Genomic DNA, 17,813 nt, shown 5'->3' with positions numbered 1-17,813 from the left:
CACATCTGGCAAGAGCCCTAGAAACACACAAATGAAGATCTGGATAATCACAGATCCCCTGTCCCTGCCCCTCCCTGACTCTGCACACACAGCAGTGCCCAGACCTCCCCTTCCAACACCTTGTGCTAAATTAAACCAGAGATTCCAGTCAGACTCGCTGATCCTGCTCCAGGACACCTACTTTGGGGACACTGAACAAAGCACCAGAAGTAGAACATTAGTAGGGCTTCTAACTTCCCTCCTTAAAATAAGAGCCCCATATAGACTATTCCCTGCCCCCTAACACCAGGACACTGATAAACCTCCTCCTTCTCCTATGAGACCCCCAGATCAGGACATTCCCTGCCCCCTAACACCAGGACACTGATAAACCTCCTCCTCCTATGAGACCCCCAGATCAGGACGTTCCCTGCCCCTAACACCAGGACACTGATAAACCTCCTCCTCCTATGAGACCCCCAGATCAGGACGTTCCCTGCCCCTAACACCAGGACACTGATAAACCTCCTGCTCCTATGAGACCCCCAGATCAGGACGTTCCCTGCCCCTAACACCAGGACACTGATAAACCTCCTCCTTCTCCTATGAGACCCCCAGATCAGGACATTCCCTGCCCCCTAACACCAGGACACCGATAAACCTCCTCCTCCTATGAGACCCCCAGATCAGGACATTCCCTGCCCCTAACACCAGGACACTGATAAACCTCCTCCTCCTATGAGATCCCCAGATCAGGACATTCCCTGCCCCCTAACACCAGGACACTGATAAACCTCCTCCTCCTATGAGACCCCCCAGATCAGGACATTCCCTGCCCCCTAACACCAGGACACTGATAAACCTCCTCCTCCTATGAGACCCCCAGATCAGGACATTCCCTGCCCCCTAACACCAGGACACTGATAAACCTCCTCCTCCTATGAGACCCCCAGATCAGGACATTCCCTGCCCCTAACACCAGGACAATGATAAACCTCCTCCTCCTATGAGACCCCCAGATCAGGACATTCCCTGCCCCCTAACACCAGGACACTGATAAACCTCCTCCTCCTATGAGACCCCCAGATCAGGACATTCCCTGCCCCTAACACCAGGACACTGATAAACCTCCTCCTCCTATGAGACCCCCAGATCAGGACATTCCCTGCCCCTAACACCAGGACACTGATAAACCTCCTCCTCCTATGAGACCCCCAGATCAGGACATTCCCTGCCCCTAACACCAGGACACTGATAAACCTCCTCCTCCTATGAGACCCCCAGATCAGGACATTCCCTGCCCCTAACACCAGGACAGTGATAAACCTCCTCCTCCTATGAGACCCCCAGATCAGGACATTCCCTGCCCCTAACACCAGGACAGTGATAAACCTCCTCCTCCTATGAGACCCCCAGATCAGGACATTCCCTGCCCCTAACACCAGGACACTGATAAAGCTCCTCCTCCTATGAGACCCCCAGATCAGGACATTCCCTGCCCCCTAACACCAGGACACTGATAAAGCTCCTCCTCCTATGAGATCCCCAGATCAGGACATTCCCTGCCCCCTAACACCAGGACACTGATAAACCTCCTCCTCCTATGAGACCCCCAGATCAGGACATTCCCTGCCCCCTAACACCAGGACACTGATAAACCTCCTCCTCCTATGAGACCCCCCAGATCAGGACATTCCCTGCCCCTAACACCAGGACACTGATAAACCTCCTCCTCCTATGAGACCCCCCAGATCAGGACATTCCCTGCCCCTAACACCAGGACACTGATAAAGCTCCTCCTCCTATGAGACCCCCAGATCAGGACATTCCCTGCCCCCTAACACCAGGACACTGATAAACCTCCTCCTCCTATGAGACCCCCAGATCAGGACATTTCCTGCCCCTAGCACCAGGACACTGATAAACCTCCTCCTCCTATGAGACCCCCAGATCAGGACATTCCCTGCCCCTAACACCAGGACACTGATAAAGCTCCTCCTCCTATGAGACCCCCAGATCAGGACATTCCCTGCCCCCTAACACCAGGACACTGATAAACCTCCTCCTCCTATGAGACCCCCAGATCAGGACATTCCCTGCCCCTAACACCAGGACACTGATAAAGCTCCTCCTCCTATGAGATCCCCAGATCAGGACATTCCCTGCCCCCTAACACCAGGACACTGATAAACCTCCTCCTCCTATGAGACCCCCAGATCAGGACATTCCCTGCCCCTAACACCAGGACACTGATAAAGCTCCTCCTCCTATGAGATCCCCAGATCAGGACATTCCCTGCCCCCTAACACCAGGACACTGATAAACCTCCTCCTCCTATGAGACCCCCAGATCAGGACATTCCCTGCCCCCTAACACCAGGATACTGATAAACCTCCTCCTCCTATGAGACCCCCAGATTAGGACATTCCCTGCCCCCTAACACCAGGACACTGATAAACCTCCTCCTCCTATGAGACCCCCAGATCAGGACATTCCCTGCCCCCTAACACCAGGGCACTGATAAACCTCCTCCTCCTATGAGACCCCCCAGATCAGGACATTCCCTGCCCCCTAACACCAGGACACTGATAAACCTCCTCCTCCTATGAGACCCCCAGATCAGGACATTCCCTGCCCCCTAACACCAGGACACTGATAAACCTCCTGCTCCTATGAGACCCCCAGATCAGGACATTCCCTGCCCCTAACACCAGGACACTGATAAACCTCCTCCTCCTATGAGACCCCCAGATCAGGACATTCCCTGCCCATAACACCAGGACACTGATAAACCTCCTCCTCCTATGAGACCCCCAGATCAGGACATTCCCTGCCCCCTAACACCAGGACACTGATAAAGCTCCTCCTCCTATGAGACCCCCAGATCAGGACATTCCCTGCCCCTAACACCAGGACACTGATAAACCTCCTCCTCCTATGAGACCCCCAGATCAGGACATTCCCTGCCCCCTAACACCAGGACACTGATAAACCTCCTCCTCCTATGAGACCCCCAGATCAGGACATTCCCTGCCCCTAACACCAGGACACTGATAAACCTCCTCCTCCTATGAGACCCCCAGATCAGGACATTCCCTGCCCCCTAACACCAGGACACTGATAAACCTCCTCCTCCTATGAGACCCCCAGATCAGGACATTCCCTGCCCCTAACACCAGGACACTGATAAACCTCCTCCTCCTATGAGACCCCCAGATCAGGACATTCCCTGCCCCCTAACACCAGGGCACTGATAAACCTCCTCCTCCTATGAGACCCCCAGATCAGGACATTCCCTGCCCCCTAACACCAGGACACTGATAAACCTCCTCCTCCTATGAGACCCCCAGATCAGGACATTCCCTGCCCCCTAACACCAGGACACTGATAAACCTCCTGCTCCTATGAGACCCCCAGATCAGGACATTCCCTGCCCCTAACACCAGGACACTGATAAACCTCCTCCTCCTATGAGACCCCCAGATCAGGACATTCCCTGCCCATAACACCAGGACACTGATAAACCTCCTCCTCCTATGAGACCCCCAGATCAGGACATTCCCTGCCCCCTAACACCAGGACACTGATAAACCTCCTCCTCCTATGAGACCCCCAGATCAGGACATTCCCTGCCCCTAACACCAGGACACTGATAAACCTCCTCCTCCTATGAGACCCCCAGATCAGGACATTCCCTGCCCCCTAACACCAGGACACTGATAAACCTCCTCCTCCTATGAGACCCCCAGATCAGGACATTCCCTGCCCCTAACACCAGGACACTGATAAACCTCCTCCTCCTATGAGACCCCCAGATCAGGACATTCCCTGCCCCTAACACCAGGACACTGATAAACCTCCTCCTCCTATGAGACCCCCAGATCAGGACATTCCCTGCCCCCTAACACCAGGACACTGATAAACCTCCTCCTCCTATGAGATCCCCAGATCAGGACATTCCCTGCCCCCTAACACCAGGACACTGATAAAGCTCCTCCTCCTATAGGATCCCCCACCCTTGAATTCATTGCTGAGTTGTGGGCAGGTAATATCCCGTTTTAAGGCTGCCCTGGTGTAGCACTTTGCAGAAGTGCACCCTTGCTGTAGATGTGTAACGCTAGGGGGGGGGGGAAACCCTGCAGTGGGCAAGGAGCCCAGGGGTCCCCGCTGCCTGCAGGTCCCGCTCTGAGCCAGAGAAGTGGAGCCGGCATGGGAAAGGCCCAGCGCGGGCTGTTGCCGGGGGACTGGGACCCACGTGGGGCCTCCCTCTGTGATGTCGGGGCCGCCCAGGATTCCGCTTCTGGAGTCTGAACTGCGGCCGTTGAGTCTTGAAAGAAAACCGCGGAGAGTGCAGGAGGAATCGGCGCGCTAGAGGGGGATCGGGGACTGATTTGTGAGTGCTAAAGGGTGGAGGGAGGGCAGCTCGGCTTGGGCTTTCGTTCTGGCTCTGGCAGGGAGGGAAGGGATCGGGGATACTCCCGCATGAGGGACAGGTGGGGGAGGGAAGGGATCGGGGATACTCCCGCATGAGGGACAGGTGGGGGAGGGAAGGGATCGGGGATACTCCCGCATGAGGGACAGGTGGGGGAGGGAAGGGATCGGGGATACTCCCGCATGAGGGACAGGTGGGGGAGGGAAGGGATCGGGGATACTCCCGCATGAGGGACAGGTGGGGGAGGGAAGGGAGGGCTCCTCGGTGCTGGTCCGGACTCACTCTCGCCTCTCTCTCCCGGTCTCCCACAGCTCTGGGCCTGCCCCGGGATGCTGCCGCTGCCGCTGCTGGGGCTCTTGCTCCTGCGGCCCCTGCTCAGCTCACCGGCGTTACTGTCGCCGCGCATCCGGGAAATGGAAAGCCTGTTCCGGGACCTCGGACAGCTCCTCGAGGGAGGCCCGGTAAGGATCGGAGGGTGACAAAATGCGGCTTCCCTGGTCCCAGCTCCGGGGGGGGGGGGGGGGGTGTGGATCCGAGACACCCCCGGCTCACCCCTTGCAAATCCCACGGCAGATATGAGGCACCCCTAGCTCTCTCTGCAAATCCCTGGAGGGATCTGTTGTACCCCCCCATCTTAATATATGCAAACCTCAGGGGGAATCGGATGCAGCCCCAGCTGCCCCCCCCCCCCCCAAGTCTGAGAGTCTTCTCAGGAGTGCGGGTTGCGGTTCCAGCTCTATCCTTCCCCTCACACCATGCTCCAGGAGCTTTCTAATCTAGGAGCAAACTGGAAGCCCTGTGAAATGCTGCCACTCGTCCAGGAAGTCAACCATCCCTGCCCCTGCAACTGGGTTGCTCTCTCTGTCTCTGCCAGTTTCATTTGGTTTTCTGGACCTCCATAATGTCTGGTCAGGAACAGTCAGAGGCACTGCTAGGAAAGCACACATCAGGATCCTCTCTCTCTCTCTCTCTCTCGCTGCAGCATTAGCACTCATATGCATAAGAAACCGCAAGACTCTCTCTGCATAAGATGAATGGTCACCTACCTTGGACACAATCCAGAAAAAAGCCTGACGTGGATGGGGGGTAGGGGGAAAGGGATGGGGGTATTTTGGATGATCAGAGCTAAACCAGGGACCTGCTTCTGATTTATTCAGAGAAAGAACCCATTCCAGTGAAAAAAAATGCTCCCCAAACTAGACTACTTCTCTTTTTCTCTTTCAATATGCCAACAGGAAGAACCAAGCACAAATATGGACATCTTTGATGATTCGGTGGACTTCAGGCAGCTACCCCCAAACTACCACAATGAAGAGCAAAAAGAAAAACGCCTGGGCAATGCCACCATTTACAGCCGCAGGAAGATTGACAAGGTAAGAGACCAAGTGAGCAACAGATGCAGCTGCAGAAAGATGGACAAGGGGTCAGAAGGCAATGCTAATCCTCTACTATACACTTTTTCAAGTTATTCTGGATTTTTTTCTACCTGCATAGAAATGTTCCTTCATTCCAGGGTCTTATTCAAGAAACATGTTTTTATCCATAGGCACAGAATGAGAAAAAGTTATTTTTTTTTTTAAAGCCCATAATTATTAAGTTAATTTGTATTTACAATTTGTTAAGCAATTGTAAAGTAGAAAATATAGCTACCGATTTATCTGGCGTGGACTGCACCTTGAGAGGTGCCATAGGCCCAAAGCATTGCTGTCTGTTGCACTTCAAAAAGAAATATTAGGCGGGGAGCCTCTGTATAGTGACCCAACCACTGTCTCATTCTCCTTCGTGACAGGTGACCAACAACCAGACAGGGGAGACGGTGATTTCCCAGAAGACATTCACCTCCATAGAAAAGGGGGACCGAGGCCTCATGGATGAATGGAAAGTGAGTACTGCAAGATGGGTTACACTCTTCCCCTGCTGTCATTGGTTGTCGTCTCCACATATTAAATCACCATATCTGGTCATTCTACAAACCAGAGTTTTCAGCACCCCCCCCCCCCTCTTTTGAAAGAAGAGGAAAAGGACCCAATATTATGCTTTTTAACTTCTTCAACTTGTAGGTGAATTATGTCATTATTTTTACAAAATGTCATCAGACTGCATCTTGTTGTTTGGAGTATAAAGCAGGGAAAATGATCTGCTCTGTGGGATTGGGTTATATCTTGGCCTGCAGATGTTTCCTTTGCAGAGGAAGAAAATTATTTTTTTTTGTCTGACCTTCTGTTTGCATGATAGCACTCATCTGCACAACAGCACCTAGCACCCAGGAGAAAGGAAGGTATTTGTGTAATATATGGAGAAGAGGGAAGAGAGCTTATCCCAGGACAAGCAGGATGCTAGTCCTCACATATGGGTGACATCGGTAATGGAGCCCTATGTACGGAAAACTTCTGTAAAAGTTTCTATGAAACTTTTGACTGGCACCAGAGTGCCTACTGAGCATGCCCAGCATGTCATGATATTCCCTGCCACAGGGGTCTCCCTTTAGTCTTCTTTTTTCCGCGAAGCAATTAGCCTCGCGGTTATCAGGAGTCCTGTGGGATTCTCCACATATTTTCCTTACGGAAAGCTTTAAAAAACTTCAAACGCAGAGGGTCTCCCTTAGTTTGATCATCGCGGTGAGTTTTTCCCGTTCTCGCGGTTCCGTGCCGTTTTTTGACTAAAAACAAAATTTACCTGAGCCTTAGGCCGTCGACGGCTGCCCGGCCACAAAATGGCTACAGGTTTTAAAAAATGTCCGAAATGCGCGAGAAATATGTCTATTACAGACCCTCACCAAGACTGTGTACTTTGCCTTGGTGAAGGTCATGATGTAAAAAATTGTCCCTTATGCGCTACGATGACCTCGAAAGGTCGACGTCTACGGATGGACAAGATGGAGCAATTATTCAAAATTCAACTGATTACTGCTCCATCTACTTCCACACAATCGTCTCCGGCTGGGGCGATTAGGAAAGTGGTCTTGAAGAAACGTCACTCCGGTGACTCGGGAGACGCTCCTTTTTCCTCCCCCTCACCATCGTCCAGAGCGTCCACATCGAGTAGCGAAAAAGGGCGCGAAAAAGATAAACATCGCCATCGGCATCGCAGGCCGCAACCAGCAACCATCGCTCCGATACCCGGCGAGCCATCGGCGGAAGACGGGGCACCGAGTAAGAAAGCCCGGCTCCAAAGTAAGGCTTCCGAGCCACCGACAGGCCAACCCTCGCCGATTCCGGCGGAAGGAATCGTACCTCCTCAGGGCCCTGAGGTCGTACTACTGTCGCCACCACCGCCTCCCCCCATGGGTGCTCTGTTCACATCATCCATGCGGGCGGAACTTGACAGTTACATACGTCAAGCGGTTAAGGATGCCTTTATCGAGGCGATGCCACGACCTGCCACTCCGGTTCTGCCATCGACACCGGTCATAGGAGGATCTCCGGTTCCATCACCGATTCCTTCACTACCGATACCAAGGAAATCACCGCTCTCCTCGATGGCGCCGATTCCATTGCCGGTTCTACCTAGGCCGCAGCCACCGGATTCAGCATTGCCGATTCCCCGAGTACCATCGATTCCACCACGGCCATCGATCCCGATGGCACCTTCGATGCCTTCTCAAGAGTCCATTTTTCAACCATTGATGGACAAGCTGGACTCACTAATACATTGCTTCTCATCTCTACCACATCCTATAGATGTAGATGACAGTCAAGAGCCAATACCAGGTCCTTCGGGTGTCCCACCACCCCTCAGACCTCAGACTCCACTTTCTGAAATGCCAACTAAGCCTACTAGGCCGTTGGAGCTCCCTCTGGATGATAGTGACGAAGAATTCTCCTCGGATGAAGACCTCCTTTCTGAGCCTTCTCCCCCAGAAGATAGAAGAAAGTCACCACCGGAGGATCTCTCTTTCTCCAACTTTATTAAGGAGATGTCTCAAACAATTCCCTTTTCTCTCATCTCTGAAGTGGACAGCAGACAAAAAACCTTGGAGGTGCTTCAATTCGTAGACCCTCCCAAGGAAATTCTTGCTATTCCTGTTCATGAAGTTTTACAAGAACTTATGTACAGGATATGGGAACACCCTGGGTCGGTGGCAGCTGTTAATAAGCGGGCGGATGCCACTTACCTAGTACAACCCATCCCGGGGTTCCAAAAAACTCAACTACCGCATCAGTCAGTGGTGGTCGAGTCGGCCCAAAAGAAGGCCAAAAGATTAAAGCAACACGCCTCCATACCTCCTGGAAAGGATAATAGGTTCTTGGACAATCTTGGTCGAAAAATCTTCCAAGCTGCTATGCTGGTAGCTAGAATAAATTCATACCAGCTTTTTATGAACCAGTACCAGCGTGACCTATGGAAGCAAGTTGAATCCCTGTCTCAGCAGTTACCTGACCATCTTCAGGAAGGTTTTCAAAACCTAGTACATAAGGGCCTAGAGGCAGGGAAACACGAGGTTCGGGCCACGTATGATTCATTCGAGACAACCTCCAGATTGTCTGCAGCTGGAATAACGGCGAGAAGATGGGCCTGGCTTAAATCATCAGAGCTCAGACCAGAAGTACAGGAGCGCTTGGCGGACCTGCCTTGCTTAGGTGAGAACCTCTTTGGCGATAAGGTCAAGGAGGCAGTAGCCACCATCAAGGACCATACAGAAACCCTCAAACAGCTTTCTCAGCTGCCACAAGAGGTACATCAACCTTCTAGGAGGCCTCCAAGAAGGGAACAAAGAAAGCCATATTACCGCCCTAGGCGGTATTATCCGCCAGTAGCCAGGCCCAGACAACAAAGACCTGCTCAACGGCCTCAGCCTCGCCAAAGACCTGCTAGGCCTCAACAACCTCCGCCTGCGGCGTCCACTTCCGGATTTTGAAGTTCAACCAGAGGGCATGAGTCATTATCAAAATCCCTATCCACAAGTACCGGTTGGAGGCCGAGTTGCTCACCATCTTCAAACTTGGACCTCCATCACTACAGACCAATGGGTACTCTCAATCATATCTCAGGGGTACCACTTGGACTTCCTCACTGTACCAAAAGACAATCCCCCTATTCCGTCTTGGACAGTGTCTCATCATTACACAATCCTGCAAGCAGAATTATCTACCCTCCTGACTGCCAGGGCCATCGAAAGAGTTCCCAGGCCTCAGTGGGGCACAGGATTCTACTCCCGATATTTCCTCATTCCAAAGAAAACCGGGGGTCTACGTCCTATCCTGGACCTAAGAAATCTCAACAAATTTTTAAAGAAGGAAAAATTCAGGATGGTGTCCTTAGGCACCATGCTACCTCTTCTTCAAAAAGGAGATTGGCTCTGCTCTCTGGATCTTCAAGACGCTTACGCTCACATTCCCATATTTCCACCTCATCGACAGTTCCTACGATTTCTGGTACAAGGTCAACATTTCCAATACAGGGTGCTACCTTTCGGCCTTGCCTCAGCACCTCGAGTGTTCACAAAGTGTCTAGCAGTAGCGGTGGCACATCTTCACAAGCAACAAGTACATGTGTTCCCCTACTTGGACGATTGGCTCATCAAGAGTCATACACAGAGCGGAGCTGTCACTTCTCTCCATCTCACAATAAGATTGCTTCACTCCTTGGGATTTCTCATCAATTACGACAAATCCCATCTCCACACCATCTCACCAGTTGCAGTTCATAGGTGCAGATCTCCACACCATCACAGCAAAGGCTTTCTTCCGAAAGACCGGGCTCAATCGCTCGTTCTCCTAGTACATTCTATTCGCAATCAATATACAGTCACAGCTCATCAGTGCCTCATCCTACTCGGACACATGGCCTCAACAGTTCACGTCACTCCCATGGCCAGACTGACCATGCGACTAATGCAATGGACACTCAAATCTCAATGGATTCAAGCCATTCAACCACTGTCCACTCACATCCAGATAACACCAGAGCTGAAGTATTCCCTTCTCTGGTGGACATCACCACTCAACTTGCTCAAAGGCCTACCTTTTCAACAACCAGTTTCACAAGTGACTTTAACTACAGATGCGTCCACCTTGGGATGGGGAGCGCACATTGCTCATCTGAAAACACAGGGCAAGTGGACAAAGCAAGAAGCTTCCTTTCAGATAAATTTCCTGGAGCTTCGAGCTATACGCTATGCTCTATATGCATTCAAGGACTGCCTTTCACACAAGACTGTTCTGATCCAAACGGACAATACAGTAGCCATGTGGTACATCAACAAACAGGGTGGTACGGGCTCGTACCTCCTTTGCCAGGAAGCGGCTCAAATATGGGACTGGGCCCTAGCACACTCAATTCTACTACGGGCCACCTACCTAGCAGGCATCCACAACACAGTAGCGGATCGCCTCAGCCGTCGCTTTCAACCACACGAGTGGTCCCTCGACCCAGCGTTAGCAATCAAGATATTTCAACGCTGGGGTCAACCAACAATAGATCTCTTTGCGTCACATCTGAACTACAAGGTGAACAATTACTGCTCTCTCCTCTTCCGGCAGAACAGCTTACCAAAGGACGCGTTTGCCCGCCATTGGAACTCAGGCCTGTTATACGCGTATCCACCAATACCGCTCATAACCAAAACCTTAGTAAAGCTACAACAGGACAAGGGGACAATGATACTCATAGCCCCATATTGGCCTCGACAAGTATGGTTCCCCACACTGCTAGATCTCTCAGTCAGGGATCCAATTCGCCTGGGAGTAGCTCCCAATCTCATAACTCAGGAACAGGGTCAGTTGCGCCATCCCAACCTTCAATCCCTGTCCCTGACAGCATGGATGTTGAAAGCCTGATCTTACAACCATTCAACCTTTCAACTAATATATCTCAGGTACTTATAGCTGCACGTAAACCTTCCACTAGAAAGAATTATTCCTACAAATGGAAAAGGTTTACTTTATGGTGCACTCAGAAAGATTTAGATCCTTTCACTTGCCCCACTACCTCGCTACTAGATTACCTTTACCATCTCTCAGACTCTGGTCTTAAGACGTCATCTGTAAGGGTACACTTAAGTGCAATCTCAGCTTATCATAACAAGCTAGGAGATGCATCGATCTCCACGCAGCCTCTCGTCAGTAAATTCATGAGAGGCCTAACTCACATTAAACCTCCAATTCATTCCCCAAGCATTCAATGGGACCTGAACGTAGTTTTAACCAAGCTTATGCGTTCTCCATTTGAACCCATAAATACCTGTGACCTTAAATTCCTTACTTGGAAAACGGTATTTCTTATAGCCATTACATCAGCTAGAAGGGTCAGTGAACTGCAGGCCCTAGTAACTTACGAACCCTTCACGAAGTTCCTTCATGACAGAGTAGTCCTCCGTACACATCCAAAATTCCTTCCTAAGGTTGTCACGGAATTTCATTTAAACCAAACCATAGTTTTACCTACATTTTTTCCTAGGCCTCACTCTCACCAGGGAGAGAGAGCCTTACACACTTTGGACTGTAAGCGTGCGTTATCTTTCTATTTAAACCGCACTGCAGCCCAAAGAAAATCAAATCAGCTGTTTGTGTCCTATGATCCAAACAAACCAGGTAAAGCAGTGGGTAAGCATACTCTGTCAACCTGGCTAGCAGATTGCATACAATTTTGTTATGAAAAAGCAGGCCTTACTCTCCAAGGGCGAGTAAACGCACATTCAGTCAGAGCAATGTCAACCTCAGTAGCACACCTTCGCTCTGTACCTATTCTGGACATTTGTAAAGCAGCAACATGGAGTTCTCTTCACACCTTTGCAGCTCACTACTGTCTAGACAAAGAGGGAAGACAAGATTCAGCATATGGACAATCTGTCTTAAAGAACTTGTTTCCAGTTTAACCCCAACTCCTTCTTCATCCAACCTGCTGGGATTTCGACTGATTCATTCCAATAACAATACCTTACAGTCGTTTCAGCACCGAATGAATCAGCCTCTAGCTCGCTAATCACCCATATGTGAGGACTAGCATCCTGCTTGTCCTGGGATAAAGCAAAATTGCTTACCTTGTAATAGGTGTTATCCCAGGACAGCAGGATGTAGTCCTCACGAAACCCACCCGCCACCCCGCGGAGTTGGGTCCGATACGTTTTATTGTTTTATTTTTGGCTAACGCTATTTGCTACAAACAAAGACTAAAGGGAGACCCCTGTGGCAGGGAATATCATGACATGCTGGGCATGCTCAGTAGGCACTCTGGTGCCAGTCAAAAGTTTCATAGAAACTTTTACAGAAGTTTTCCGTACATAGGGCTCCATTACCGATGTCACCCATATGTGAGGACTACATCCTGCTGTCCTGGGATAACACCTATTACAAGGTAAGCAATTTTGCTATATCTGCCTCACCCAGTTCCACAGATCCTTCCTTCTCCATCTTATCTGACTTTCAGGCCAATTCAGTAAAAGTCGCCGCTCTCCTGGGCGCGCGATTCAGTATTTAAATGAGGGCCCGCGGTAAAAAGAGGCGCTAGGGACACTAGCGCGTCCCTAGCGCCTCTTTTTTGAGAGGAGCGGCGGCTGTCAGCGAGTTTCACAGCTGACGCTCAATTTTGCCGGTGTCGGTTCTCAAACCCGCTGACAGCCACAGGTTCGGAAACCGGACGCCGGCAAAATTGAGTGTCCGGTTTTCAACCCGCGAGCCGTGGGCCGATTTAAAAAATTTTTTTTTTAAATTTTTAATTATTTTTTACTTTGGGACCTCCAACTTAATATCGCCATGATATTAAATCGGAGGGTGCCGGCAGAAATTAATGCCTACCTTTGGGTAGGTGCTAATTTCTGAAAGTAAAATGTGCGGCTTGGCTGCACATTTTACTTAGTGAATCGCGCAGGAATAACCAATAGGGCCATCAACATGCATTTGCATGTTGTGGGCGCTATTAGTTTCGGGGGGGATGGACGTGCGTTTTCGACGTGCTATTACCCCTTACTGAATAAGGGGTAAAGCTAGCGCGTTGAAAACGCGCGTCCAAACGCAGGTTAACAGTGCGCTCCGCACTGTACTGTATCGGCCTGTTTGTTCTGGAAAGGTGCCTGAACTGGCCCTTACCTCCCATAGGCTCAGGTACTCTGTGTACACAAATTACAAGCTGAGGCACTTTGACCTGGGAGGAAGTTAACTCAGGCTTAGGCTGTTTAACAGAGAGAAAGAGACAGGAGCTTTCACCATTGTACACACAGCCCTCCAACAGAATTGTTACTTCCCCCTCTAGAAGTATTCCACAAACAAACATTCACATTCTCATAACTCCACAACCTTCCTCATGGAGAGGATCGCCAACCTTTGGCCACTCTCCATGTAGGTTAGGGTAACTTATAGTGGGGTAGCACATATGACTGGCATTTCATCGCATACACGTGTGTGTTTTCCAGAAGAGTCCGGAGAGAGAGAGGAACCGCTCCACTAAGCTTCAGGCTCTGAGAAGACCTCTAAAGTCCCTCCAGGGGCCCTTCCACCCACGACTCGCCTTTGTCATGATGCGCATCCCACGGACAACTACAAGAGCCAAGCTGCCCAGCCCTGACATGTTCTCAGAGCTGAAGCGTGTGCTTCAGAGGCAAAGCATGGGGGCAGCCCCATCTCAGCAAATGGTGGCCACACAATCCCCAGCCAGGTTCGAGGACCAGAGGAGGTGGCCAAGTTTCCTATGCCTGCTGAGGAAACTGTTCAGCTTTCAGAGCTAGAAGATCTTTTTGGCAATTGGGCTGATTAAATTACGTTTTATATATTTACTGTTTCATGTACACCCAGGAAGCTCCTTTAAGAAGGAGAAGTCATGCTGTATAATGGAGTTTTGAAATAAAGCATTAACAGCAGAAAGGGAAGAAGTGAAATTATGTGACACGAAGAGCACAGCTTAAAAACACACACACACACCCTGTGCGGGACAGGAGAACCCTGTAACTTTCTTACAGAAAGCAGTGAGGCCAAAAGATACTGAAATCTGCAGAGAGTTGAGGCACAGCAGGACCCTCGGGGTGGGGAGACACAGATAGAGAAATCTCCAGGGGGGGCTGGGAAAATATAGAAAAGGATAGATCCTCCTGTAAAATCTTTATAAAGAGAGGAGGGAGGGGGCTGAGGGATACAGAAAGGGAAATCTCCAGGGAATACACATGGGGAAGGGGTTTGGGAAAATGCAGGATTGGACAGTACCCTCCCATAACATTCATACAGGGAAAAGGAGGACTGATAATGCAGGATATTTTTGGGAATATAAAGACTTAGAAGCCCAATTATACAGATCTTTTTCCTCGTGCTTCTTCACACACAGCCCCATCATGTCCAGTCTGTACCCTAGTGCAGGAATCCAAGCACCAGGCTGCTAGGGAAGATGGGCTGGGGGCCAATGGCTAGGGCCCTGTGGGGATCCTGCCCTCGTGCCCAAGGACTAGTGTGCACAAAAAAGAGGTAAGATGAAAATGAAGAGGAAGATAGTAAAGGTAATCCACATTTAGAATGGACTGGGTTACTCTTAAAATCTTCAGTCCCAGTGGGGAGCCACAGCCTTTTGAGACATTAATGCTGGAATCGGTGGCAAAGCAATGGGCATTAAACTGGCACTCTAGATGTGCCTTCTGATCCATATCTGCCTCCATATTCTCTGGAGGGGTCTGATCATTTATCAAGGTGTGCAAAAGAAGCCATGTTCAGACACTCTGGGCTTTTCTCTTTCATGTTAACCCAGCTTTAACCCCATCTTCACGTGTCAGAAGCTGAAGAGCGGGTCGGACTTTGCCATGATCAAAATGGCATCTTTCCTGCCGCCAGTCCTGTGCAGAGATGACAAGCTTGGCTATCACACCAGTGACCCTGAGCCTCGGCGATTGACAGGTAGCCACCTGGCAGTGCTAGCTCTCCCCAGGGCTGCCAAGCGATTCACAGGCAACGCCAGGGACTCCAACCAAAGGCTGACCGCAGCTGGCAGTCCGCTGGGAGGATGAGGGCCTGCTAATGGACAAGGACACAGGAGACCCAGTTGGCCGGAGCCAGTTAGATTAGCAGCTGGCTAATCAGATGGGTCAACTCTTGTGGCCTGGGAGTTTTTGAAAAGCTTTAGTCTCCTTATTCTAAGCACTAAAGCGCCCCTTATCAGGTACTCCTTCACTTTCTTTGTGTTCTGTGTTTGTTTCTTCCTTGTCTGTTTTTCAATTGTTTTGATGTTTTCGCTGTTGGATGCATACTTTGAGGGGTTCTTTTTTGGCAAAACTGTCTCCACTTGCTATCACTTAAACTAATTACACCTGTTCTCGCCTTCAGCACCTTGTGTCTCCTTTCCGTTTCCCGTGTCAGTGGCAGCACGGGCCAGAGCAGCGCAGATCGACTTGTCTACTGCTTGGGAGGATGCCTTCCCAGTTTCACTCCCGCACGCAAGTGCTCCCCGATGGCAGGAGGGAAGGCTGGTACAGGAGAGGGCACCCGGGAAGTAGCAAAGCGTGCCACCATCCTAGAACCCTGCTTTAAGCTTGCAACAAGGGTCTGTTTCCCCACCAGGACCCTCCATCACTTGGGTCCAACCCCCAGCCAAAGCGCTGCAGGTTGCGTTACTGCATGGTTGAAGCTGGCAAGCGTCTGCTCCCGTTTGGCTCACTTTCAAACTACATTGCAAACGTCTAGATATGAGGGCAGGAGGAAATGGGGGGAGGAGGGGCGCAGGGCTGCCTCCTGCCCAGCAAGTACCCTGGAGGAGCCCCTGAAGGCGCTCTCAGGCCTGCTCCGTCTGCAGTTACATTTACAGACTCACTCCAGGCCACCAGCCTAGGATGATCCAGGCCTGCTGGGAGTTGTAGTTGTGCTTTTACTCAAGGCAAAACCAAGGGGAAACTCAGAACTACAACTCCCTGCGTGCACTGTGGCAACCGCAGGCCTGGATCGGTCTTTACTCCGTTGATTTGGGCCCGTGTGCCTGACGTGACAGCTTCCCCCCCCCCCCAAAAAAAATCTAAATCTAAGTCCGGTCTCACAGACTGATAACGTGTCGCCTCGTCATAGCCAGCGCGGGGCGAGGATGTCCGCCTCCTCCTCGGGGGTCACACTCCCGACCCCGCCGAGGTCTGACAAGACGAAGGGGAGGGAAGTAAAGAGGTACCGTCAAATGCCTTCCCGCCCAAAACCTCGGTTTCTCATTGGCTGAGCCTTCCCCCCTTCTCCGCTGTCATTGGCTGATGGTCCCGCGTCGCTTCCGCCCTCCCGCCGGCGCTTCCTTTTACCTGTCCAAAAGCCCTCTGTGCGCAAGGGTTTCTTTCTTGCGTTGTGATAGGCCGCCTTGAGCTGTCAAGCAGACAGGCGCGCGAGAAGAGGTGGGCGTGGAAAGCATGCTGGGTGGGGCTTCTTTTGGCGGGAAACGGTGAGTAACGCTATGTGCAGACCACGTTCTTAAGCTTGTATTACTAGTACTAGTGCTCCTTATAGAAAACGGATAGATCACAGCCGTAAAGTATTACGCCTATATAAAGAGGTTATAGCACCCCAACTACTATTACTCCAAATCCAAAGAGAATCTGCAACAGCCCTAATACTATTACTCCATTATACAGAGGATATGCCACACTTCTATCACTACTACCAAAAGGATTTCCTTATCAGCTCCCACACCAGTCCAGACAAGTGGGTTTTGCACCCTTACCAGCAGATGGAGGCAGAGAATAAAAACTTTTCAGACAGTAAAATATAACCTAGTGTGCCATCTGCAGTCCCTCAGTATTGCTCCAGCAGATGGTAGAGGTGTAAAGTCAGCAGTCTGGAATTGATCATTAAAAAAAAAAGGGTGCTGTAGAGGACAGGCCCCCAGGTAGTGCAGGGGATTGGTGATGGTGGGGAGATTGAGTGGAAGGAGGGAGTGGTCTGGCTTTCTCCTTGTCCCCACCAGCTCTCATTTGCCTCTCCCTCAGTGCCTGAAGTCAGCGACAGGAAAGAATTCATTTTTATTTCAGTTTTGGAGGGGATTGTTTCTTAAAAATAAATAAATAAATAATGGGCACCAGGCAGACAGGCCTGCTTGGCGCAAGGAGCCATCCTAGCACAGAGTGAGGCTGCTGTGTTGGCAGGATAGTGGCTGAGATCCATCGCAAGATTGCGTCTTTGCTGTTTGGGGAGTTCATCGCGTTCCAGCAGCGCGTACAGGTACATTCGCCAGCATGGCAGTATCCGCAGAGCGCAGGAAAAGCTGCTGTTCGTATGGAGATACGGTTGTCCTCTTCAGGGCTGGGTGGCAGGCGTGCAGCAGCGGGGAAGGCAGCTCAGGCTGTGTGACTGCAGCTTCAGAAAGGAGAAGGTCCAGGGCTGGCACGTCCTATTAGGCGAACTAGGCATTTGCCTCGGGGTGCTGACCCGTAGGGGGCGCTGAAGAACACCCATGTGGGGCCACGAGCGGAGCCTATCCTGCTCGCGGCAGAGCAGAGATTCGGCGGGTCGCAAGCAGTGCC

General features: G+C 51.0%; 1 protein-coding gene across 2 annotated transcripts in view; it reads left to right on the top strand.

Annotated features, from left to right (window-relative positions):
* Window positions 1-14,202, top strand: part of DKKL1 (dickkopf like acrosomal protein 1) — a 62,990-nt gene extending 48,788 nt beyond the window's left edge. The window contains exons 1-5 of one of the 2 annotated variants that reach the window (XM_029585740.1): window positions 4,230-4,372; window positions 4,723-4,872; window positions 5,647-5,784; window positions 6,201-6,293; window positions 13,761-14,202. In XM_029585740.1, coding sequence (XP_029441600.1) covers window positions 4,741-4,872; window positions 5,647-5,784; window positions 6,201-6,293; window positions 13,761-14,072 — 675 coding nt within the window. In that variant the 5' untranslated portion in view covers window positions 4,230-4,372; window positions 4,723-4,740 and the 3' untranslated portion in view covers window positions 14,073-14,202. Of the gene's footprint in view, window positions 1-4,229; window positions 4,373-4,722; window positions 4,873-5,646; window positions 5,785-6,200; window positions 6,294-13,760 lie in introns of those variants that run through there. The other variant, XM_029585741.1, reaches the window with a different exon arrangement.
* Window positions 14,203-17,813: the final 3,611 nt, after the last annotated feature.

The sequence above is a fragment of the Rhinatrema bivittatum genome, chromosome 19 (assembly GCF_901001135.1).
Source record: "Rhinatrema bivittatum chromosome 19, aRhiBiv1.1, whole genome shotgun sequence".
Lineage (NCBI taxonomy): Eukaryota > Metazoa > Chordata > Amphibia > Gymnophiona > Rhinatrematidae > Rhinatrema > Rhinatrema bivittatum.
The sequence above is the reverse complement of the archived record's forward strand: the minus strand, read 5'-3'. Positions and strand labels throughout refer to the sequence as shown.